Below are 25,750 nucleotides of genomic sequence, written 5' to 3'. Positions count from 1 at the left end.
AAATGTAAAGCAGAAGTGAAATAAGGAGGTGGGGTGGAACGACTGATTAGGACTCCAGGCAAGTTATATATCTGGGTGGGGGATGCAAATACAGACTTCCCTCAGCGGCTACTGTCAGAGTGTCCTCAAGCAAGGCACTGACCTGCCAGCTGCTCGGATGGAGATCGTTGGCCAAAGACTGTGGGCTGCACTTTTTTTATTTATTTATATATTTTAAAAACAGGACACATGCTGATCAACATTTAAATGTAAAAATATCCAAAAGGCTAATGTATTTTTTTATTTTATTTTATTACTGTCTTTGGTCCAGTGGTCATTTAACAAAAAAACAAAAATAACTTTGAATTGCCAAGAAACCAAAACATAAAAAGGCAAATAATGGATTAGGGAGCCTCTTCCCACAAAGAACCTTCTACTTTAATTGCAATCACCATATTAACCCCCCATTAGACCTCCCTCCAAAGCCGTTCATAGTCAGTTTTGTTACTATATTTGTTCTATACATTGCATGTTTTTTATGTTTTGGCGAGCTAAAGATGTCCTCTCTGGTGGACAATAAAGACTGAGGAGAATGAAACTCAAGAGGCAAACAAACAAAAGGACAGGCAGCTAAATATGTAACTATCATGATCTGATGGCAGCGTGACAGCAGACGGAGTTGATTTATCTGGAGGAGTAAGGGTCAATACTGAGACTACGCAGAGAAAATTCTGCTAATGAAGTGATACAGCGTCTAGTGAAAGGTCTCAATTAAATTTTAAATTTGCAGATTTCATCAAAACTGCTGTAAAACTGATTGCGTTGCTCTGCATTTCAAAGCCATGTCAAACCACATCATCCCACCCTGCTAAGATTTTCCTCCAGAGGGCTTCCCCGAGCATGCATAATGACTTTTTATAGCAAAGTAGTAAATGCAGCAGTTGGGAAGCTATCAGTTCAATTGTCCATGACGTGAATGCATGTCTTCCAGCTCCCTCTCTCCTCCTCCTCCTCCTCCTCCTCCTCCTCCTCGTCTGTTCGCGAGGCCTCCTCTCTTCCTGTCTCACCCCTTGTTGAAGTTGTGGTCATCCTCCGTCCACTGGATGTGGACCACCTCCTGGTTCTCCTCCTGGTCAGCTTTACCACACGTGATGGTGAAGTCTTTCATGTCCCTCAGGGCTTGCCGTAGAGAGTCCATGGTCTCTGCTGTGATCTGGATCATCACACCATCTAAGGGGCGGGGGGAGAAGATCCCTTATGATTAGTGCTCAAACAAATTAATCTATGTGTCAAGTGACAGACCATTACTCAACAGTTTTGATAATCACTCACTCAGTTATGACAAGCTTGTTAAAAACCGAAGATGTGAAGCTGGACAGACGTGAGATTTACCAGGCAAATGAAAAACATTCTTTCTGTATTTTGACCGTTTTCTCTTGTGAGACTCCCAACTTTATGTAAGTGTAATACTAAATCACTGGAGTACCCCCTTTCAGTCATTCATCAAGCAGATATGCCAAACATTCACTGCTTTCAGCTTCTCAAATGTAAGGATTTAGCTGCTTTTCTCTCTTTTGAGTTTTTGGTCATTGGTTTTTCAGTCGTTAACTTGAGCTTTAGGAAATTGTGAGGCATTTATAACCATTTCACAAATTGGAAAATAATGAGCTGAATAATTGGTAATTAAATTATCGTGCAGCAGTGAGAAATATGCATTGACAAATTATGATCTAGTCAGTTTTCTACACAAAAATCTATTGAGAATTGTTTGTAGATAAGATAACTGGATGTAGATGTCCTATTCTGGGGTGTTCCAGTGTATTAACTGATGACTGAAGCATAATACACCCAGAGATGTGAGAAATGGCTACCATGCTCCCAACGTTATAGCAAAATCTTTGCTAGTTGGTAAGTTTATATCTCCATATATCAACATGGGTTTTATTCTTCATATGTATTAGGGCATTTGTGAAGTAGCCTCGTAAAAATATACTGAACTGATATTTTCGTATTTTTACAGCCAACAAGTCGTTTATTGTCACACTTCTCACCTTCCACAATGCTGGTCTTGGCTAAGAAGCCCGACGAGGCTTTCAAAGCACCACTGAACACAAAGAAGCAGGCTCCAGTAACTGTAGAAAATACAAAAAGAGACAAAAGAAAAAATAATAACTTCTCGAATCAACAACTGAATGAGGCCAATTCATTTTCAGGCAAACAGACAGGACAAGAGAAATAATAACAGTCAGTCAGGAGGAGGATTTCCAGGCAAACAGAGCTCTCTAGACAACAAGCTGGACATAAAAAACAACAACAGACAGCTGGGGGAGAGATAAAGGAATTCTTCAATGTGATGAATCTGTTTCTGTGTGAACAACCTTTGCGAGGCTGGTGATGGATGCTGATGGCCTGCGTCTGGTAGTTCCCGTCGTCGTTTTGGACACACACCAAGTGCGAGTCGGCCCGGTCGTTGAAACACGCCCCCATGGCCAGCACGTGTTCGTTGGACTTGTTCATGGCCTTCATAAGCTGCAAGGACAAATAATATCGGTGTCTAATTAAGCTGCCATTGGGGTAGGTGCTGAGGAAAATGGACTTAACTGAGACCTCCTAGTTAAGCCTAATTGCAGTGGGCTTGTGGGTAAAGTGCTCGAGTTAAATGGGATGGCACCGAGATGACAGATTGCGAAGAAAGACACTGGCATGGGTGGATATCAATAGTTGAAAGATCCCACATATTAATTCCACTAAATCCCCTGCCTCTGTGTCTCTTTGAAGCCATCTCTTCGAAATCCCAAATAAAACTGAAAATCTGGAGGGCTTTAACCACTTGCTGCGCTATAGACGTCTGCAAGCTGGTGAGAAACAGTCCCTACTTCACATTACCGGGTTCCCATCTGTTAGTGCATCAGCAGCCAAACGCTACAACCAGCACCGCTCTCTCTCCGCTGTGGCTTTCTTTCTCGGCCAAATGGTGCTTCGTGCGTATCACTTCTTCTGGTTGGACATTCATTCACACCCTCGGCGTTATAACAAGTCGGCAGCCCACGCCTAATGCTCAGCTGCAGGGACCCTGGAGAGTTTGTCACACGTCACCTACACAGAATGAACATGTGTGTGTTGATGTTCATGCAGCCTAAGAGGAGCTTCCTCCTGTCATTTGTCTGGTGGAGATTTTAATTTGGATAGAAGAGATTTTGGAGGGGGAAAAAAAGCTCAAATGTGCAACATATAAGACACTCTGATGTCTAAAATCTGTTTTTATATTTACACGTTTGAATCAGAAGGTTTTGTAGTTTTAGGGTTCTGTGACGCCTAACAAGCTGTGTGGTTCGGTTCGTTTACGCTGGGGTGGAAGCTGTTAATCAAACTCCGGTCTGGACTAAACAACCGGACGGAGACCACGTGAAAGACTGTTCTTGCTCTGCTTCCAGTCAGACTATGGTGCAGTTTGTTTGTGTGATTTTAGTGTAAATTCTAAAGCAAAAGAATTATAAAAACTAAACTATCACGCAAGTGATCGGTATAACCAGCATACGTATATATGTCTCCACAAAATGCAACAAACTACATCTGTCCTATTCCATGTATTTTAGTAGTTTCTTATTAAAAGGGGAGTGAAACGTAGCAACCATAGTAACTATCCCTGTGTATTATTACGGTAGAAGGTGCCTCTTTCCTACCTGTTGGTCATTATTCATAAGATGAGGTCTCAAATGATAATACCCAGGATGGTTCCAGCGTATAGGATCCATGAGGGTTTCTCTGTTTTATATATTATGTTAAATTGAATTTTTAGGTTTTAGACTGTTGATTGGACATAAAAATAATTGATAGCGTTTGCTGGGCTCTGGGAAATGGCTCATTGGCTGCAGCTAACAGAGGGCAATAAAGATCCAATCCTCTACCACAGTGTACATTTTCTAGAAAATCTATTGAGAAAGTTGATAAAATAATGAAATACCTACCATAACTAAAATAATATTGTCACAAAGCAGAAAACCAACAAATAATGCTCATGATTAGTTCTTGATTTGACACCAGAGAACATAAATATACACAGGAGGCATTAAAATGCTGCATGAAATTTGATTAAATTACCACGTGGGTCTATGTAGCACTGGACAGCTGCCAAAACTGTCCGATGAAAGAGTTACCTGTCAGTCTGTATAACCTAATGTTTGCAGCATTGGTTTGTTTGTAAAAAGTCAGTGTGAACAAGACACGAACCAGAACTAAGAAGAAAACGGTGCATCACTTTTTTCTTTACTCAAAATGAATCGAACTACAGGTGTGAGAGAAACCTTATGTTTAGCTGCTATGTGGTGCAGGACACTTACCTCATTGTATCGATTACTGGGGATCTTAATGCTCGTCTTCTTCACCTCCATGTCTACGACCAGACCTTTCACCACCGGAAGCGTGTACTGGTAGTTACGGAAGTCCTACGACAGACACGCAAAAAGAAGAGGATAGGAAAACAGTTTAACTGAACACAGTCTCATCGAATAACTAATAGTTTCAAAATAAAAAGAAATCAAAAGCACTCAGGGCACTTTGTAACAAAAATGACATACTTGTTTGACAAAATCATCCTGCTACACACAGAAAGCACTACATTTTGGAAAATGTATGAGGCAAATGTTAACATATAGCAGAGCTCTTCAACCTTGAAAAATACAGGACGAGAAAAACAAAGCACTTACTGCGAGCAGATTCATGATAGTGTGACCAGTCTCACCGAAGAGGGGTTTTCTGAAGCGAACACTGAACAGTGGACACGGATAAACTGCAAAACAAAAGTTTGGAAATAATTTTTACATTTTTTCAAATTTTTACATTTTTTCACAGAAATGGATATCTTGACTTCATTTTATTTTACAATCTTCATTGCTGTTACAATATTCCTCCCTGTTTGTTGTAGTAATGCATTTCAGCCTTGGCTCTGGGTCTTTCATTTCATAGGGAAGGTGTTTCCATGCCTTTTCATGTTTTTATTAACTGCACAACTTGTATTTCCTGGTTTTCTATCCTCTTCACTCATGAATGCAAATTAACTAAATAAAAGACCCCACACAAATCCAAAACAGCAAACTGTGCCTGCAGTTAGGAGGAACGCTCCTAATCCACAAGTGAAAAATAAGGCTTTTTTTCCCCCTCCAGCCACGAAAGCTCCTTAGATGACTATTTTTATCCTTATCTCAGCAAACAGCTGGAAATAAGATCTCACCACAAACTCTCATTAGCAATAAAAAAACAATCTCGGCCTCAATCTGGAGTTCAGTTCAGTAGGGATCCCTATGCTGACAAGCTGCCCGCCCGACCTGCTGCTGGCCACTGCTTAAAGTAAGAGGCAAAAGTGTAGAGAAGTACACCGTGTGGTGGATTAATTTCACAGTAATGCTAACATTTTGTGTTTAAGAACCTCAACTGTATGTGGCTTTGTTAATGTATTCTATCCGCGCTCGCTGGAAGCGGGCAAGAGGCTTAGCAGAGGCAGGCGGCGCTCGGTGCTGGCAGATCTGGCTGTGCGAGAAGGGGATTTGGTGGAGAGGAGACTCTCTCTGATAAAACCCCACACTAGGCGTCCTGGTTCACGCGGGAAACTGTGAGAAACGTATGAGAGCAGGTTGATATGATGTCTACAGACTTCTGACACCTGACAGGCTAAGCTCTATGTGGATCTTAATACTTTACCATAAGAAACCATCAAACCATTAGAGGACACTCACGCTCTTCATTTTTAACTTCTATATGTTTGGTTCTAATGCTTTATAGGAGCATGTAATCTGTCTTAATTGAAATACAAACAAATCAGAGACTATTTTCTAATTAGACTCAAATCTGAGGCTCCATCTTGCTGGTCACATTATACCAGTCCTATACCAAATATTTGCTTTGTCTCCCATTCACTTTCTGTTGAAGCCCATAATTCAAGCATTTCCTGTTTTGGTCTCCAGCCGGCTCAGACAAACTAGCAGGTCAAAGTGTTGTGTTTGTGCAAGCCAATAGAGACACTGATCCACCACTTATTAGTCTGGCATGTTTTATCATTGTGTTTAGTGCAATATTACACTGCCAGACTACAAACTGCAACATCACTTTCGCAGCCTTTTTATAGGTTTGTGACTGTATATCAATATTTATTCGTTTCCCACATCAGAAATACAACATCGCATCTTTTTTGGGACTGCAGGCGGGGAGATATTGAGGACTAATGTTACTGTATTGTCTTGGTACAGACCATAATGTCTCCAACTTCGAGTATCAACAACTGTCTGAATGAAGTACAGAAAGCTGATATACAATGCTTAGATGTTGATCAGTTTCTTATTTCAACTTTACTTAACATTTGGGAAGACTGTCTTCTTTTATTAAATGAAAAAATTTCTTGTAGCAAATGTTTATATTCCTCAAAGTAAGGTACCTGAAAACAAACAAACAAACAAAAAAAACAAAACTAACTGAAACCCTGCTGAGCAACGTGCAGATAATGAATTACAAACAGGCCTGTTCTAAATACATCTAAAATAGTGTTTAGAAAAAAGAAAGACATACATTTTCTGTATGGATAATGAAACTAAATGTGAACTCAAATTATACCTATTCCCTACATCACCATTACTGTATTGAGTGAACCCCAGTAGTCCTGACTCACATCGGTACTCTGCGCCCAGACGCAGCATGAGGCGGATGGGGAAGACCTTAGCCCAGGGCGTTTCCCACTTCTGTATCAGGATGCCGAAGAGGTAGGGCGGGTTGGGCAGCAGCAGGTCCTGCAGTGACTGGAAGGAGGGACTGATGTAGAGGAAGCCACCATGCTCCTTACTGCCCAGGAAGCTCTGGGTGAAGAATGAGTGACTCAGGTGGCTCAGCACGTTTCCTTTAGGAGACGAGGAAGGAGGGGATGGGAGGAGAAGAGAGAGGTTAGTGATACAGGAGATGTGAGGAAGAGGAGGGGTTGGTGAAATAGGAGAAAAGAAGGCACAGCAGGTTAAAAAAAAGCAGGGAATGATGAGAAGGAGAAAAATAAAGAAGGATGAAATGTAAGAAAAAGAGGAAACAAAAATGAGAAGCAAAGGAGGAAACAGAAAGTTGTCATCCTCTGAAAGGGGAGGTCTGTTAATAAATAAATATATATGTATGTAAAGACAAAAGGCTTTTGGTGTATCCCTGCGATAAATGTGTGGATTAGGAGCAAAGGAACAATGAACAACAACTTATACTGCCTGCTTGCCCTACAATCTCATATTACCCACAAAGGGTTCATGTTACTAATTATCTGTGGGAGGGATGCCTGGCTTTAGACTCCACATAACGCAATAACCCTGATGGTATGACAAAGCTCAGAGGCTGGGACTTGCCAAAGCCAGCACTTCTTTGAAGACCTCACTGACTGCGATTTAATCAGGAACGACACACACAATATGGCTCCTTTCCACCAGCCTGAAACTGCTCCAGTGTGAATATGAAAGAGGAAACAGCCTGAGGGGAGCGCGGCATCAAAGTCACCTGATATTAGCAGATTTTGCTCTGCAGCATACGGAGTTAAAAACGCAAGGCAAGCTGTAGTGAGGTGTCACGCCTGGAGGGAGGGGACCTGACAGCAGGATGCTAATACGTGGACCATTTTTCATGAAAAGGCTGAGACGCAGTTCAGCAGTGGTGGAGGGTAATCTGATTTCCAAATAGAGGGCGGCTAGGTGCGCCTTTCGTCTGTACAGAACAAAACGTAGAGCTGGAACAATCTCCCCTTAACAATTATACTACATTACTTTAGGGGTACATCACTTATTACTGCAGCGCCGAACAGAGACAGGTACACTCACCTGTGGAACTCTAGACAGACAATGACTAGCTGCCATCTCACCCAAGAGGGGCCCATGGCGGCGGTGGACTAATTTCACAGTGTGCCGCCTGGTGGAGCTGTTGGTTGTGTTCTTACCACTGAGGGCCTCCTGGTAGAGCTGCACAAAGTGAGTGAAGATGTCTTTAGGGATGGTCTTCTCATCAGGTAGACACTGGAGCAGAATGACCACCTCTGCCTGGCCGACGGCGTGCATGCCCTTCGTCGTCACGTACCAACACTTCCTGTTTACATCTGTGGGTTGAAAGAACAGTAATCTAGCCTGTCATGACAGACATACAGGAGGTAGTTACCCAGTTACCTCAGATCCATTAACATTTCATAAGCTCCTTTCAAACATGTATGTACACTGTAAATATGATGGCAATTTTACGGGATTGTCTCATGTCTGAATAAACACTGAAGTCACTTTTACAAAAAAGTCATAAGGGCAATCTTACTACGGACCAAGCAACGTTTCTGTAAAACTTATAATACGTTAATTGAGTGCCGTCAAATTTACATAAAGATGGATATCAAGCTTTTTTTATTCCATCTCGTTACGCATCTCGCTGCGCTTTGTACGGCACAAAGGCACTGACTGGCTGGGTAACTCACAGTTGACAAGCTTGACCATGGAGAGCAGGTTAGCATTGAGCACGAAGACCAGGGGGTCTGGGCCTCCCTCCTCCAGCTGCTGCATGAGGACGATCTCCGACGGCCTCTCCTCCACTGCATAGTCTGCATCGGGTGAATTCGGGTGGAGCAAAAGAAGGAGAAGAGGAGGGAGGAGTCAAGGCAAAAAATAGATGAAAGGACAGGACAGAACCAAGGGTGACAGAGGAGTGGAGATGTCAGAGTGAGAATCAGAAGGGGGGGGGTGAGAATGATAAAAAGGAGCTAGAGACCCTCTCAATATCTGAAAACCTCATCAATGCACTCACATGAACAAATCCCCCCCCCACCGTTGGCAATGAGAGGTCAAAACACGAGCCGTGATATAAAGCACACAAAAAAGCACACTTAACAAGCACAAACAGCAGCTGACGGAGCAATGAGGAGGCAGCACAATGGTGAGGATGAGGGCAAGCACCTGTGATGTGGCCTCCCGTACCTCCTTTGACTCCGGTAGAGATGAGGATGGGAGGAAGCCCGTCCTCCGGGATCAGGCTGAGGGAGCTGCCCACTGGGGCAACGGGTGTGTGGACTGCCTGGGGATGGAGAGGAGAGGTGGGGGTCTAGGGTTAGATGTAGTTTAATGGCTTTGATTACACATCCATCTGGGTGCTATTGCTCACATGGAATAGGGGGCATCTGAACAGTTTTCTTTAAAATAAGAATTATCCCTGACTAGCTTCTTGGTTTCTTTTGACTAAGAAACTAATTACACGCGAGTTATTCGTAGGAATTACCAAAACTGCTGGGAAGAAATCAGTTTGTTTGATAAATGATGGTAAAAATACTTCACGCCCAGAATTGGTGTACTTAAAGGGTAACTTGGGTATTTTACAACCTGGACCTTATTTCCCTATGGTTTTGTGTCTGTGTGACTAATTGGAACAAACTTTTTTGAAATTGGTCCAGTACTGAGCAAGTACGCTGCAGTCAGCAGCAGTGAAACAGGGCTGTAACAAAACCGTGGCGGGCAAATGCGCCCCATCAAAGTAAGTCCACTAAAGCGCTCGTTTTTGCCACTGACAGGCTCAGATTGTAATAGTAAGTGTCTGACAACATTATGGAAAGGATCACTACAGAGACAGCTCTTTTTTAAAAATGGTAAAATCCTTTTTGTTTAACCACCCACCAAAGTCCATCATTTTTGCTGGTCTCCCGCTGCCTCGGTCGATTACTTTGTTTGTGTTACTGTGTGACTTTTTTTGTTTTGTTTAACATTTGACCACATTCATCAACCCTGTTTCCAGCAGCAGCAGGCAGCTATTGAGTTAGTGCCCAGCTTGTAAAAATAATGGAGCATTTAGCAGCTACGGGGGCCAGATATTTTTCTCAGGAGTTGGTGGAGACCAAACAGAGATAAATGGACTCACGTTCAATAGGTGGCCAGAAACACAACTAACTGAACACTAATTTTGATTCGGATAGCTCAATGTGTGAACAGGCAACTGTTTGCTAACAATTTGAAACAAAACAGTTAAGATTAAGACTGCAGAGGCCAAGATTTCCTGACTTTTAGTTCCTAGTACAAGTGAAACTCACTCACAAACACGGGATGCAAATTTATTGCATCTTCTGTTAAGGCCTCCCTGCCTGGTGAGTTTCTTTCAGACTCAATGCAACCAGTTTGTAACAGAAGCCTTCTGGTATAATTTACCATAAACACTATGCAACTCTTTTCACAGGCCGAGTAGCAAAAGCACAGTAGGAGCCCTGTACATCAATGGTTCACCACTTTTCCACTGCTACTCATGAACTGCAGTAGTTTCCTCACTGTGAGTGAAACCTTTGAGTTCATGCCAGTATGACTTTTGTGGTGTCATGTGAAAGTCTGATTTTATATTCCAGCTCTGTCTACATAGCATCAGGCCATCTGAGATGAAGCCATTTAAAAGCTTCAACAATCATTCTGTTCAGCAGCCATGAATCATCCTGATGGGTGGCATTCAAGTCCAATGAGTGTACAACACGACCACAAAAACAACCAGATTCAACTTTCAACTGTTCTGTTATTTGCTGTGAGGCAAACATGTACATATTTTCCTTTAAGCACTACAGGATTTCTAATTCTGATTAAGCAAAAAAGGAATGTTTCCTTTGAACTCCGTTTACAGTCTGTTTGTTGCAGTCTGTGACCCAGCCACTAAACCACCAAGAATCCCCCAGAAAGAGTTCTTTGGCTTCCTACAGCTAACTGCATAGTGGTTAATATGACCATACAAGCTAACTTAATAGTGTTAGCTGTGGGTGAATATTTGTCGTGCCAGGCCTACCTCTGAGAACTCAGAAGTGGAGGATTTGTTTGAATACGAGGAGACGGCCAGTGACTGGGAGGGGACTGGGCTGGAGGTCGGAGGTTTGGGGGACTCTGCTGCGTCTCCGTTAGGTAGCACCCCATCAGCAAACCACACTCTCCTCTGCTCCCGTGACAGGGATACTGAAGTTGAGATGCCCAAATAAAATTAAATTTTACCTTATTGTCTTACAGACACAAGCACAGTGAAACAACAATAAAAATAAAGCATTTTTATTCTTGGTAAAAGGTTGTACCCTCATTGCCAGGCTGTTTCAGGACTCCGACGGGCACCATGACGGTAGGAGGAGGGGAGCTGAGCACCCCAGAGGCCTGGGCCTGCTGTAGAGGGGGCACCGTGGAGCAGTACTCTGCTGGGTTGTTGGGGTTCGGACTGTGGTTGCTTGCAGTGGCCGTCGTCTCCCATGATTGAGCTGACAGAGGCAGAAAACATCACTAGTATAAGTTAGGAAAAATGTGTCTAAAGTCTAAAAACTATAAAGATCAGGGGGAGATGTCTTTAAAGCAATACATCAAATCCTACATGTAAACAGATGTAAAAAGTTTAAGATGTGTGTGTGAAAAACTGATATGGGCCAATGCTAATAGTATTCCCATACATATGTATCTCTTAATTAATGGACATCTTTTGCAGCAGACACCGGAGTTGTTGTAGTAGAACAAGCACAGGTTTATCTAATTTTGCATGTTATCACGGCTCTCTCCCTCTCCGTGTGTATTTGTTTCTCCTCTAAGTGGGAATGTTGTTGACCTCTTCTGTTTTTGTGCAGCCTGTCCTCTTTCCAGGTCTCTATGGTGGAGAGGAGGAGGTGTGGCTCAGATCATATTTAGTGGGCGACACGTGAAGCTGCTCATTTGTCCTCCCGAGTACCTCCTTTTCACTTACTTTTTACAATCTACATTTTGTCACTCATCATAACTGTATATACTATGACTTTCTGTTGTGAATCTATATTGTGCACACAACATGCACGTCTGTATATCCTGGGAGAGGGATCCCTCCTCTGTTGATCTTCCTAAGGTTTCCTAAAGGAGCTTTTCCTCATTCTAATCGAGGGTCTAAGGACAGAGGGTGTAGTATGCTATAAAGTTTGTAAAGCCCTCTGAGGCAATTTGTGATATTGGGCTATAAAAATAAGAGGATCTGTTCCAATATGTGGCCCAGTAAGCCATTCTAATGCATTTGTAATTAATGGTGATTACACTTGTGCCTTCCCTGCTATGACATGTCAAAATGTCTGCAGTGAGACATTTAAGAAATTTCATTTCTGTCAAGTGAGAGTTTTGAACAAAAAAAGTCATGCTGATGCAATACTTTTGTTGTCTTAAAGCTCCCCCCCCCCCACACACACCTTTGCTTTCTCTTCTTTAAATATTCAATGAGTACAGTCTGATGAGTTTTTTTTATAAATGGAGCAACATCCTCTGATACGTATCATTTATGTGTACGTTTTGTATATGTAAATGCATCTGTTGTAAAGAACTAACTCTCTACTTGCAATGATGCTCACCACTCATCAGAGCAGAATGACAGATGACACAGACACGAGCCTCCTTCCTGTCCATGTACGTGAGCCTGCACTTTAGGCCGCAGCACGTCGCACAGAACACCTAAAAAAATAAATAAAAAACAAACCCACACACAGCCACGTAGAAAAAGATTATTCGTAACCACATTCCTACAAGGGATAAGCACACTGGGAGAAAAACATTTATCCAAATTATGTTCCTTTATCTATGAAGATTTTTATTTAAAAAAGGTGTGGAATTGAAAATAAGTTGTGATTTTTTCCTTTTATGGATATTAGTTTCCTTTACTTTGCCAGAACCTCAACGAGCTGCAGCTGTGTACAGGACACTTTAAATGGATTAGCACCTCCTTACACGTCATTATCCAGTAACATGTATTTAGTGGAACATTACACAGAGGGTGGATGATCCTTTTAATTTCATCATCATAAACTGGTTTGTGCATGATCTACCAGTCTGGTGGTGGATGCACTAAGGATCCCGCTGCGTCTGTTTGCCGCCCCAGTGCTGGTGTCAGTATTACTGCAGTGCTAGCTCCTCCCTGCTCAAGTAGCAGAGAGTGTGTTTGTTTACCACCTAGGGAAATTAAGTAGCAGTCCGGCGATATTCCAGTGCAGTGTCAGCGACCACATATTCACTTTAAAGCACTGTGCGGACATCCCGCTGCATGTGTGGGTGGCTGTAATCATAGAAAGCTACCTCCACACCCACTTTCGGCAAGAAAGGCCTAAAAAAAAGAACACATCTATTGTGTTTCATTTAATTTATCTCCTTACTCCACAGAGTTCAGAAAATCTCTTTTAAAGACACGGGATATACAAATCATATTCTCCAGACGTAAGGGAACACTCTTATTTGGTACAGACCCCAACAAAAACCCCATCATAATTTAAAAAAAAATTTTCCCCAGTGAAAATGAAATTACCATTCCCACCAAAATCTCTGTCAAAATAATCGCAATAGCATTTTCTTTTATCGTTTAGCTTGATTTGGTGGGAAAAAACAATTAATGTTTCAAAAGATCCCACAAGGCTTCAGTACCAGCTAACTCCCCAAAATACAAAATGTAGAGAAAGACAGAAAAAAACAAAACAAAAACAACCTTCCATTCTGTCATACACATAATGCTGCTATGCGGTGCTACTAAGTGACGTTTAGTGCATTCCAGGAATTATTTTCTGCTGAAGTGTGTAGTTTTCCCTAAACCTGCATTGACAGGCTAACATAATTTGGTAATACCCAGAATGCCCTTTGAAACTGCTTTTTGGCATGGGTTTTTCAATGTCATGCACCTTACTCTGGATGATGGTGCAAAATGGATTCTCTTTAGTTCTGAATGGTTGACCCCAAAAATGACAGCACACTGTCTAAGTTTGGTCAATTATTATGGGATCAATAAATAACCAAACAACAGAATTGGCCTAGGTATACCAGGTGTATTGCTATAATCATTGTTAAAACACATTTTAACAATGATTATAAAAGCAGCTGTAGCACTCCACTGACCTTGCCACAGGCCCTGCAGTGGTGCCTCCTCTTGGTGAAGGTGAACTTGACATCACATTTCATACAGACTGGAGCCTGAGAGTCGGGAACCCACACAGGGGCAACTTCTCCCAGGGAGCTTGCAGGTTTCCTGCACAGAGTGCCCTGTTGACCTGCCTGGAGGTCATTGTCTGGGCTCTCTGAAGGCATCAGCAGAGGAGAGTGGACAACACCATCTCCGTTCACCCCGACTGCACTCTGATCAGTGCCACTGAGCGCAGTTTCAGAGGATGTGCCTCTCCGACACTGGTTCTCATGGTTTTTGTTCTTGCCGACGGCAGATGGGCCGAGCTGATTTAGGACCTGGCCCGACAGCTGCTGTGGGATCTGGAGCTTGAGGCTGACTGGCTGCTTTGGTCGTGCCCCTCCGTAGGGAACACTGACCGGCTGCAGCCGATTGTTATTGAGTTTTGGTTGGATGCTACCTGACCCCACTGCTCCTCCTTCACTGCCCTCTTGCTTGCTCTCCTCCATTTCTTTCTCCTCAGTGACAGAGTCCTCTTTGGAGGGGACAGGAGAGGGAGAAAAACCCTCCTCCTCCTGCTCCCCCCTCTCATCTGCCTCCTTAAGCTTGGGATGGCTACTGCTGTTTTGCTCCAAACCATTGGGAAGGCTGGTTATTCTGAGGAGTTGGTCTATCTGTCCCTCTGGACCATATCTCTTCTCCTCCTCCACTTCAACCCTGTCAGGGGTAGATTCACCATTCTCCTCCACCTCATAACCAGCCTGAACGTCTCTCCCTCTATTCAGAACACTTTCTATCTTCTCTTCCTTTGAGTTTGCAGTTTGTTTTTCTTGACCATTGCCCTGTAAAACAGCTGTAACAGCCTTATCTTTGACATCTTCCCCATTTTGTGTTGTTGGTTCCACATTTGGATGAATTTCTGGGGACAGAGTTTCTTCCTGTCCTAATCCAACCTCAAAGGTAAAGTGAGTGTGACTGACAGTGGAGTCTCCTCCTCCTCCTCCTCCTCCTCCTGCTGCTGTTGCTGCTGCTGCTGCTGAGGCAGCTCTCGCCTCCTGGTCAGAAGCATCAGGCCGGTTGTCTGGAGGAGCACTTATCTCCTTGCTGAGCCCATCTACTTGTGGGCTTGCAGGGCTGGCAGGGCAGCCGTTCTCCACTGTACTACAGGCCGTCACAGGGGGCGGCGAGAGGTCGTCTGTGCCCACCAGTTTGCCGATGTTGGGCTGGGGAAGGGGTGGGCTGTGAACGTCTGCCGGCCTCTCCTCTACCCAGGATGGAGGTTCGGGACTGGTACGTCTCTTAGGGTCGGCCCCCGGGGAGACGCTGGAGGAGGAGTCGGGGAGGGTCTTGAAGGGAAGCGGACTCTCCCGTGGGCTGAGGTCTGAGTGGGCCAGGGCGGGGTTCAGAGAGAGCAGGTGGGCAGGCGGGGCCAGGATCTGGGTCCACTTGGCATCCGAGAGAATGGGACTGTCGGTCTCATCTGGCAGAAAAAGAAGAGATGACAGATTAACATGAATCTCGCTTTGCCTTCTTTATCATAAACGTTAGTCCTTATGTTTGTGTCTTATTTTGCATAGCTTGCAGGTTTTTTGTCACATTGAAGACATGAAACAGAAAATAGGAAGTGGCTACCAGCAAAGAGATCATGAACCTACAACAGCAAGTCAGGAAGCCTCAAATGAACTGCCACAGAGAACTAATACAAAAAGATACACACTCCCAGGTGATTGAAAGAGCTAAAAATGGCAGAAACAAACCAGGGGACAAAATGAGAAATGAGGTTGGCATGGAGTGGGAAATTAGTGTGTGGATGGACTGGGAAATTCTGAGAAAGTGGGCCAAACAGCTTGGCCACCCCTAGGAGCCATCAGTCGAGCTGACACATAAATGCTGCGTTCTTCTAATATTTATTCAAAAAAAGACTCTCTCACACAGCCCTGTCAGCTACTGTATATTGCGCTCCTCCTCCCTCCACTGGAATTCATGCTAAGCTGTTTTAGTATGTGCTGTACCAGGTTCAAGCGCACACACACATTCACTCACACAGAGTTAATCTGCCAAGCTGGATCTCTGGCAGAGGACACACAGATAATCGCTCACAGCCAAAATACACACTGAGCTCACAGTACCATCAAAATATGCTGTGTGAGGAGGACCGGCGTTTTTCTGGGGTCATCATCCCTAAAGCAGTTTCTCGTTTATAATAAGCAGAACGTTTGTACAGGACAGCTGGGCGTCTGCAGATACACACGGCTCAGTAATGCAGTGTTTACTTTACAATCACCAAAAATAACCCCTGTTGAAGCGGCGTTTCAAAAAGGCGGCCATAATACAACTTCTTTACTTAAGTGTGAAGGAATGAACTGACAGACCTCTTGTCTTGCACCAATAACACAGTTTCACACAAGCCCGAGGGAAATGGAAAATCCAATTAGTCCTATTCCCTCTATGCACACCCTCAATCCCCACCTGCAAATGTTACGCAAACTCATCGGGCGGTGGCTGATTGTCTGGCATCTTGATGATTTACATCGCGACATTCTAACCACAGCACCTCTGAAACTTTAATCCCACAGCTACACCTTGGTTCCATCAGTCTTTTATCAAGCACAGTGACTCATTGTCTGTCCCCGTCTCATTTCTAACAGCAGCTCACCTTCGTTCTGCTCAAACTCGTCCAGCACCTTGTCCAGGTTGAAGGCCTCGGCCTGGAAGTAATTCTCCATGGGTCAGGAAGCTCCACCCTGCCGACGGCCGCGTGAACCTGGAAGCAGGAAGAGCGTGTCCTTAATACCAAATCCGTTCACATTTCCATACTGTATGCAAATGTCCCCCGTGGCCTGAATCATATTTCCTTTTTCATATCTTTGTCCTCTACTCACTTTAATACAATTTGTTTAAGTAGAAATATCACCTCCAACTCTTTCGCTGTTACTTCTCATTTACCTCCGATGCAGTGCTCTCTTCTGTGATCACTCTGGGGTCACAGATAATGAAAGGAGGGTTTGGGTAAGTATGAGTTAAAAAGGATTTCTTGATTAGGAAGGTTATGGAGTGAATTATATATGACAGCAACAAGGTGACACCAAGGATATGAATAGATCCAAGGGGACATCTTTAACTCGCTTCTTCTGACCAACAGTCCCAAACCTCCAAATATTAAATTTACAACGCAAAAACAGAGAAAACCAACAAATCTTCACATTTAAGAATTTAAGCGGCTTGCCCGGTAGCTCACCTGGTGGAGCGGGCACCACGTATCCTGGCTGAGTCCTTACCGCAGCAGCCCGGGTTCGACTCTGGCCCGGGCCCTTTGCTGCATGTCATCGTTCTCTTTCTTGCCTGCCTTTCCTGTCTCTCTATACTGTAACTATAAAGTAAAGCGAAAACGCCAAATAATTTATTCAACAAAAAACTGCTTTTCAAAACAGTTGCGGATAAATTTTCTGGCGACCGGCTAATCATTTCAGCACCAGATGACACAACCACCCAGATGACATGAGCATGATGTTTACTTTTCCAACTATCTCACAGCATGTTCTTATTTTCTTTGGGTCAGGAAAAGGACATCATTTTGTAGAGATTAAGATAAAGTCTGTACTGTATCTCTAACCATTTCTTAGTAAGCAAGACCTGTTATACTACAACAATCTGTGGAGGTTTGTTTGAATGATCGCGCTAAAACATAAAAATATTCTCTTAGCTGCTACACTGACAGCTGTTGACCGTTTTCAACGTGAAACTCAAGATAGTATTATGCAAGTCATATCGCAAGTTAAATTTACTTCGGTGTATATCCAAGCATCCAAGGCCAGCAAGCTCTATGGGTTATTTAGGTATTGTTAACTTTATCATGATGAACTGTTTGTTTTATAACTTGAAAATTACTATGTTCATTTCTATACTTAATACTTGTATATTTATGACTCCTGTATATAAAATTTAGCCATGAAATAATGTTCCTGTCTCCATCAGTCGTCACCTGCACAGAGGTCCTCCTCAGCAGTCCCAGGCGGTGGCTTTTCTCAGCGGTTTTCCCTCTCAGTTCTCACTTCACCCAGTCTGGCAAGCGCCCAGCGCCCACACCTTACGACAATGAGGGAAACACAATTCATTAAAGAGCTGCTTCTCAACCTGCTTCATTACAAGATGACACAATAAATATGGTTACAGCAAAAACAGTGAACGTCCTACATGCTCACAGTATATGAACTTTTAGATGATATCAAAAGTAAACCCAGCTAATAGCCTGCTTCATGCTTAATATTTCACTTCAGGTGGGTGAAAGGTGCATAGCCTCAACACCTGAGTTTTATTGGTGAACAGACGGTCACAGTGGTGAATGATACTTCTTTATTTTGAGTACCACTTGGTGGTTTAGTTTAAAACTCACAATTCATCTAGAAATCAAATAAAGCTTTGTATATTTGGTATGTTGAAGTGGAGCCAAAATAATAAGTCAATCAATTAACAGTCAGTTGGCAGAAAAAATAATCAGCAGCTACTACAATAAACAATTAACTGTTTATTGTAGTAGCTGCTCAAATGAGATGATTTGATGCTTTTTCTTTGTCATACACAATAGGAAACTGAATACCTTTGAGTTTTTGAATCATTAGCTAAAGCGCTTTTTTAAGCAAGAGACAGATTTATGAAATAAAGACAATAATCACATTGCGCCTCCTCCCATCATACTGACAATGAAAAAAAAAAAAAAACATCTTACATTAGCGCGGACGCTCTAGTTTCAACACCTTCAATTGATCAGTAAAAAAAATAAAAAAAACTAGCTTATCGTGTGCTTTGCACATTATCATACATAGTGAGCAATTACCCATCCACGCTCGACAAGGCAATCAGAGTCGTGAATGGAAAACGGTGGAAGCCTGAATCACTGCACAGAAAAGCTGCCCAGTCTGTCCTTGCTGATGAGAAGACCTTGGAGTGAGGATGTGATGATGTGAGGCGTGAGGAGGTGTGTCGCCGTCTGTGTGTGTGCACGCACAGCTACAAATGAGTAACTGCCAGGCTGAACTCCTGGGTCATTCTCATAAGGACAAGAGCGACCAGGGATTACACGAGAGACTAGATATTTCGCAGAGCAAAGGCCCTAGAGAAAGGAGTCAACACATTTTCCGCTTATTTTAAAGGTGCAAGCATGGGCACGCTGTCAGCACAAAACAGCGAAGACACCGGACAGCACATGTAGTGTGTATTGTGGGTCAAACCAATGCTGCCACACCAAGAACGAGGACAACACTGCTATCAGAGCAAAAAATAAACAATTGCACTGACTACAAAAAGGCTTCTTTAAAAGTAAGAAAAACACAAAATGAATAATCCAACATCAAATGAAACAAAGCAACAGTGCTTTATTTAGAGCATTATACAAAACTTTAAGCAAGCACAGTCCAGATGGAATATAATGACTCAGTTTAGACACAACACAAGCCAAAGTGACGTCAATGCTCAATCAATACAAGAATGAATTCTACTTGCTAAAATAAATATAAACTATGACAAGTGTTTTTTAAATCTACTCCACCTCTACTGAGTGCATTTAGGAAAGTCCAACACGAGTCACCTGCAAAACATTGCTATCAAACAAAATCGTACTTATTTGTTTAAGTAAGAAGACGTGAATAAATATATAATTTGTGCATCTGGTCAGGTAACCCAAATGATTATGCATTTGTGAGGAATAATGCATTTAACATAATGTAGCTCAACACAATAACAGTTTGATTATTGAACTTTAGAAATACTAGGTTGTACTATATAGTACTAACTTTTGGTCCAGAAACAAAAATCTTGATACATCAGAAAAATACAAATCTGTTTTGATGCGTGAACACAGAAGTAGGGAGAGGTACAAGGAAAGACCATACTCAAACCAGAGACGTTGCTACACAAATTGGTAAAAGTTTAATTTCAGCAGGAACTGCTGCTAACTAATAAAATAAGGTAAACAAGGAAATTAATCTGACCAGACATTTGATGGGTTCAATACCTAGCTCTACTCCTAATCGCCATTGCAATTATTTAAATTATATTTTTCAGTCCTGACAACATGGATTTGATTATAGTAACATTACCCTCTACAAGGGAAAAACAAACATTAAAGTCCTAACCATTATTTATTTCTTGTGATATTTATTTACTGATTGAAGCTTGACCAATTTAAACTGCAGGTATTTTAGTAAAATCATAGAACAAAACTGTTATTGACCAACTCCAACATGAAGCTGTTGATGTGATGACATATGAGCAGTAGTAATTCAGTGTTGGACCTGAAGTCCTACTGAAGTTGCTTCAGCAGGCGCAAGCATGAAAACGACCAGGTGTTTAAAACTAAAAAAATCAACAGGCGAAAAACTGAAACTAAAGATGATCCAGTTTGGTTAGGTAAATCACCTTCACTTTACCTGAAGCGACCACTCAATGGGAGCAACATCTAAGCACTGAAGTTCAACCTTGTCCAACCTCTGCACCTTTTACTTCAGCAGAGGGGGTTTCCTCTGTGCTGACTTCGTCTTGCACTGTAAGAGCCTGAAAAGCTCCAGTGGACTGAGGGCCTGTGCACACCGACAACACTCACACAAACACATGTGAACAAACACGCACACACAGACACGCCTTCATGAGGACAGGAGCCTGTCCCTGATTAAGATTTAATTACTCTGCAGAGGTATTGAATAATGCATCTTTAGTCAAAGTGCGTGAAGGAGTTGTATTTTTAGACATGTAAACTTGGGAAGATGCTTTAAAGGAGACATGTGCGCATGAGAGTGTGCCAATCACTAAAGGAAAAAGGTCCTGCGGCTAAATGATCTTAATAAAATGCTCCAATTGCTCAATTAATCACAGACGCAGGCAAGTCCATGTGGTACGGCCTGTATATAAGAATATAAAGATTGTGCATGACAGTGGAGCTCACCTGACAGTTATTCTAAATTATCTACAAACTGTGTGCATCACAATCTAACAAAATCCATGATGCCGTCTTAAAATTATTTCTAAATATGAACTGCTTGTTATCATATCAAACAAGCAGTTGTTCACATTTGTGTAGCTGTAATCTGTAAAGGTTTGATATCTTTAACCGTTCTAGCAGCAGGATGGTAACGTCGGTCGGTCAGTCCACCACTTGGGTCCTGACTGAAATATCTCAATCTCTCTTTTAGATGGATTACCATGAAATATGGTACAACTCTTAATGTTGCACTCATGATAACTTTGTCACTGATTGACCCTCTAATTTTTCATCTAGTATCATCATGTCAAAATTTCTATTGACCAAATACCTGCCCTGTTAGCATGCTAACACATGTTTACGCTAAACTAAGATGGTGTACACATTACATCATCATATCATCAGCATGTTAGCACTTCTTAGGTTCTTAGTCTTGTCACTTGATACATGACTTAAACCACAGATAACCAAAATTGGAATCCGTTTTATGTTAATTCTAATAACTCATAATTTCAGCACTAACTATTTGTAAAACACTACAATAATACGGTCTTTAACTTCACCGACTAATCTGATGATTGCTCTGTCTTTTTAGAGATTGTTTGGTCTGTCAAATGTCACAAAGCAGTAAAACATTTCCATCACAACTTCCCAGACAAGAGACATCTTTAAAATTACTTGTTTTGTCCAACCACCAATCCAGGACCTAAAGATATTCAGTTTAAAACAGAAGAAAAGCTGCAACTTATCACAGTGGAGAGGCTGGATACAGAAAATATCCTGTGTTTTATCTTGATAAGTGGGTAAAGACAACTAATCAATCAGATTAAAAAGTCAAGTTTAGGGCTGCAACTAACGATTATTTTCATATTTTCTCAGTTAATTGATTTAGTTGTTTGGTCTGGTGAAAAAGCTCATTTTTGTCCTCAACCCAAAGATATTCAGTTTACTGTCATAGGAGTAAAGAAACCAGAAAACATTCATATTTAAAAAGCTAGAAAAATAGATTTATTTTTCTTTAAAAATGAATGAGTCGATTTTCACCATAATTACTGATTAAGTTTACAACTAATCGATTAATAGTTTTAGCGCCAGTCAGGTCACTGCACAGATAATGAATTATGAAATGAGGCCTACCTGTGTGTCAATATAATGACACAAACGCATATGAAAAAGGGGCAAAACATAAATAAGGGAATTTTGTAAATTGGTGTAAAAGTGTAACGTATAATGTTGAAACATGACTGACAAGATCAGGGTCTCCATTTTTAAACATCAAGCGAACTGCAGTTGATCCCCATTCACCAGCCTACAGTGTCAGCCAGACATGCTAATAATGAAATGGCCTAACAGACTACTAACACGATAAACCATGCCTGACTAGACATCCTGGCATGGCAGTAAAATTAAATAAGACAAGGCCATACCCAGGGAGGAAACTCGGAAAAACTAGAATGCTAAAACAGTTCATTAAGTCCTCGCTGTCAGACCAAGACTCTTGTTTCCTGTTGTTGTTTCCTGTGAGAGGGCTGCATTCACTTCCTCAATCAGGTGGATTTCCTTTGCAATCATTAGTGTTGTTTTGTTGTGTGATATATATGGAAATAAAATTCATTTTGGAGCTAGTTTAGATGAATACTACTTCCATATTTTGGGATTTTTTCCTTCAATATTCTTTTTTTCCTGGTTTCTTTCCTTCCTTCTGATTGCTTCAATTAGAAATCCTTGTGATTTGTAATTGTTATTTTCTGGAGGTCCACTTCCTGCATGAGGACCGTGTTTCCAATTACACACATAAAAATAAACCCTGTATTCTTCCGCATTTTGGCATCAGGCCTTTTTCACAGCATACATTATGTCACAGCAAGAAAATGACATGAATGAATGAAAATGAAATAAGAGCATTTAAGTGCCCCATAACAAGGATTCTAGTAGTGTAACATGCTGTCTCTAGGGCTGGGTATCGTTCAAAGATTTTCAATATAGATACCTCGCCTTCGATACCAGTTCCTGGACGATACTTTTTTCGATACCAATTTTATTCTCAACAAACAGAGAACCATTGTTGTTCATATAAAGTAACTTAATTATCACATTATTATCATTAATAGTTTATTTTAATAATTGTTCCTTTGAAAAAATGCTACTGCCAAGACATATTTTCATTGTAACATAGGTCTATATTGTCTTTTTGTTGTTTTTATTCCTCTCTTTAGGTTTTATAATGTCATTTCATTGTTTATTAATTATATATTTTTGAATTGTTTTTTAATGTGATTTTGTGCTCTGGCAACACTGCAACCTAAACATTCATGGCAATAGGCCTGAAAGAAAGAGAGAGAAATCTCTCATCTCATGGAAACAAGTTTCTGCCACTACATATCAAAGTTTCCTCCTCACTAGAGGAAGAGGTGGCCATGCAACATCTATCACAATAGAAAGTAAACTCAGCCGCAAGTGTCTTTAATCCACTGCAGCAAAGTCGCAGACATCATCCCAAGGATCGGAACGTGATGTCACCGTCACACGGAAGCGCTTCCGCCGGCTGCACATACAGGTCCGTGTGTGGCGGTGGCGTCACTTACTGATCCTTCACAAATACTTGTGTAACACTAAATGTGGCGTGTGTGGAAGCTACCGCGCTACTCGGTCAATAAAAGAGCTTTGATTTGATTCAGAAAACAGCGACGCTGCCACCAAGATACTGAGAAATGTAGGTAAACTAGTAACGGTGCTACTTGTAGCGACGCTACTAACCAAAACACTGCTTGCATGTAGGGCGCTGAGACGATGACTGCACCGGCTCTGTCTTGTTGCAGCAAAGACGGAGCAACTTTCTGCTCTTAAGTCTATTCCATGTACAGTCAAGTCTTCACAAATATTACATCTTGCGCTGTTGCATCAAGCCACACTTTTGATTTTCTCCACTTATTTTACATCCACGAGCCACGCCTCTGTGCGTAACCGGCGTGAACTCGTGTTTACATCACCACAGCCAATTACAATCACTTTTAGATGTGGGCACATCAAGAATGCTGCATGCTTATTGGCTCTTTGGCGTTAACAAGAACCTTTAGGTATCGAACTTTGGTACCGAAAGACGAGGCATTTTTTTATACTCGATGGTATTGAGGCAATTCGGTCGGTGCCTAAAAACTCGATACCCAGCCCTAACTTTCTCACTGGCATGGGCCACTTAAATATCCCAACAATAATGTTATCAATTCCACATGTGCTTTTCTTGCTGTGAAAAATTAATATATCTGTCCATAAATTTAAAAAGGCAACTAAACATTTGGGCCTATATGTATAAAGACATCCAAGAGTAAAGGTTCTGTCTCAAATACTGCTAAATTCAGAGAGTGATATAACATTTCTTCTTCAAATTAACAACACATTTCCTCCATAAATTTTCCAAAGTATCCTTATGACATATAGAGAAGTGCACACACTTACTGGCAAAGAAATTATGTTTTGGAAATACATAAAGTCATAAACTCCAACAATATGAAGAAGGCATGACACTGTGAATATAATCAAATACAGAAATTCTTCCTAATGTACCTATAAGTTAACCTACACCTAATAAAAGTCCAATAATTATAACAATGGCAAATTATAAAAACACTGCCAGTCGTTTTGTCTCACACACACACACACACAGTCAGGAATGAACTTTCATGCTTCCAACTGAACATCTAACTTTCTTACACATATTTAAGATTGTTATTTACTGTATTTAAATAATATCTAAACATACTGGTAATTAGTATTACAGGCAAATACATCTTATCATAGGCTTATTTCTTGCATGCTTCAATATACTGAAGCATATGAGGAGGAGGCTTTCAAAGGAATTAAACATGACAAGCTGTGCATTAAACCATGATGAATGGTGTGATGCAGCCCTGACGCATAACCCTTGAAGGCCTGCTATTGGCTGATTTTGGGCATCAGGGAGAGTGTCTGAGTAGACGTCGCTGTAAGCCTTATTTTGCAACACTTGGGAATTAGGATTTTAGTGTCTTGATTGAAAGCAGCCCCACTAACTGTTTCACTTGTTAATCAAAGCTTATGACTCTTTAAGATTTTCACAAATTTTATAATTACTGGCCCCAAACTTCACCAAGCGGGATATGAAGGAGGCCGGTAGTATCTGCTAACAGCTGGAGAGCTTTGAAAAGGTACATTTAAATAGAGCTGAAACGTTTTGTTGATAAATTAATACATAATCTGCAGCTATTTTGATAATCAATGAATTGTTTCAGTCATGTCTTAAAAGGAAAAATGCCCCATTTGCTGCTTGCACCTTCATAAATGTGTGGATTTGCTCAGCAAAAGAAAAGCAGCAAATCCACACACAGACACACACACATACGCGAACGATCATAAACAAAGTATATTTAATTTTTTCACTAAATCTGTAACATTTAGTTGATTTATTGATTAGTCGATCAACAGAAACTTAATATGCAAATATTGATCCATTACTTTAAGGGAAAAGGTCAAGTTTTCTCTGGTTTCAACTTCTTACATGTTTAACAAACAGACAAATTGAAGACATCTTCAAAATTTAACATGTTATAAACTAAACGATAAATCAATTTGAGAAAATAATCTTCAGATTAATCGATAATGAAAACATTTGTTAGTTGCAATCCTGTTTTGGACTTTTGGTCAATAAAACAAGCAACTTGACTATATTCCCTTGGGCTCTGGGAAATTATAATGGGAATATTTTACTACTTTCTGACATTTCATGAAAAAAAAAAAAAAAAAGCAATAAGGAAAATAATAGTTACATTTAAAAGTGCTGCATGATTCACTGGGGGTTTTGGATTAGGAGAAAACGGTTATCTTTTTGAAAGTGATAATGACAAAACATAAGTTTCTTTACTGCCCCCCCCCCAGTGCTCCAAACTTCCC

At 41.4% G+C, this 25,750-nt stretch overlaps 1 protein-coding gene across 3 annotated transcripts in view; it reads right to left on the bottom strand.

Annotated features, from left to right (window-relative positions):
* The window catches only part of zfyve9a (zinc finger, FYVE domain containing 9a), a 33,127-nt gene that overhangs the window by 5,223 nt on the left and 2,154 nt on the right, over positions 1–25,750 (bottom strand). Inside the window, exons 1-16 of one of the 3 annotated variants that reach the window (XM_038719195.1) lie at positions 17,090–17,789; positions 16,766–16,828; positions 16,508–16,615; positions 13,848–15,331; positions 12,323–12,422; positions 11,048–11,224; positions 10,771–10,934; positions 8,919–9,036; positions 8,444–8,566; positions 7,925–8,080; positions 6,638–6,862; positions 4,686–4,768; positions 4,320–4,424; positions 2,358–2,508; positions 2,031–2,111; positions 1,047–1,209 (exon numbers count right to left, since the gene is read on the bottom strand). In XM_038719195.1, the coding sequence (XP_038575123.1) occupies positions 1,047–1,209; positions 2,031–2,111; positions 2,358–2,508; positions 4,320–4,424; positions 4,686–4,768; positions 6,638–6,862; positions 7,925–8,080; positions 8,444–8,566; positions 8,919–9,036; positions 10,771–10,934; positions 11,048–11,224; positions 12,323–12,422; positions 13,848–15,331; positions 16,508–16,577 (3,200 nt within the window). In that variant the 5' untranslated portion in view covers positions 16,578–16,615; positions 16,766–16,828; positions 17,090–17,789. Of the gene's footprint in view, positions 1–1,046; positions 1,210–2,030; positions 2,112–2,357; positions 2,509–4,319; positions 4,425–4,685; positions 4,769–6,637; positions 6,863–7,924; positions 8,081–8,443; positions 8,567–8,918; positions 9,037–10,770; positions 10,935–11,047; positions 11,225–12,322; positions 12,423–13,847; positions 15,332–16,507; positions 16,616–16,765; positions 16,829–17,089; positions 17,790–17,833; positions 17,938–25,750 lie in introns of those variants that run through there. The other 2 variants (XM_038719196.1, XM_038719194.1) reach the window with 2 other exon arrangements.

This window comes from Micropterus salmoides, unplaced genomic scaffold (genome assembly GCF_014851395.1).
Source record: "Micropterus salmoides isolate LMB-PRFRI ecotype aquatic unplaced genomic scaffold, ASM1485139v1 Ms_hic_scaffold_14, whole genome shotgun sequence".
NCBI classification, from domain to species: domain Eukaryota; kingdom Metazoa; phylum Chordata; class Actinopteri; order Centrarchiformes; family Centrarchidae; genus Micropterus; species Micropterus salmoides.
Note: the sequence above shows the minus strand (reverse complement) of the source record. Positions and strands in the feature narration are given on the sequence as shown.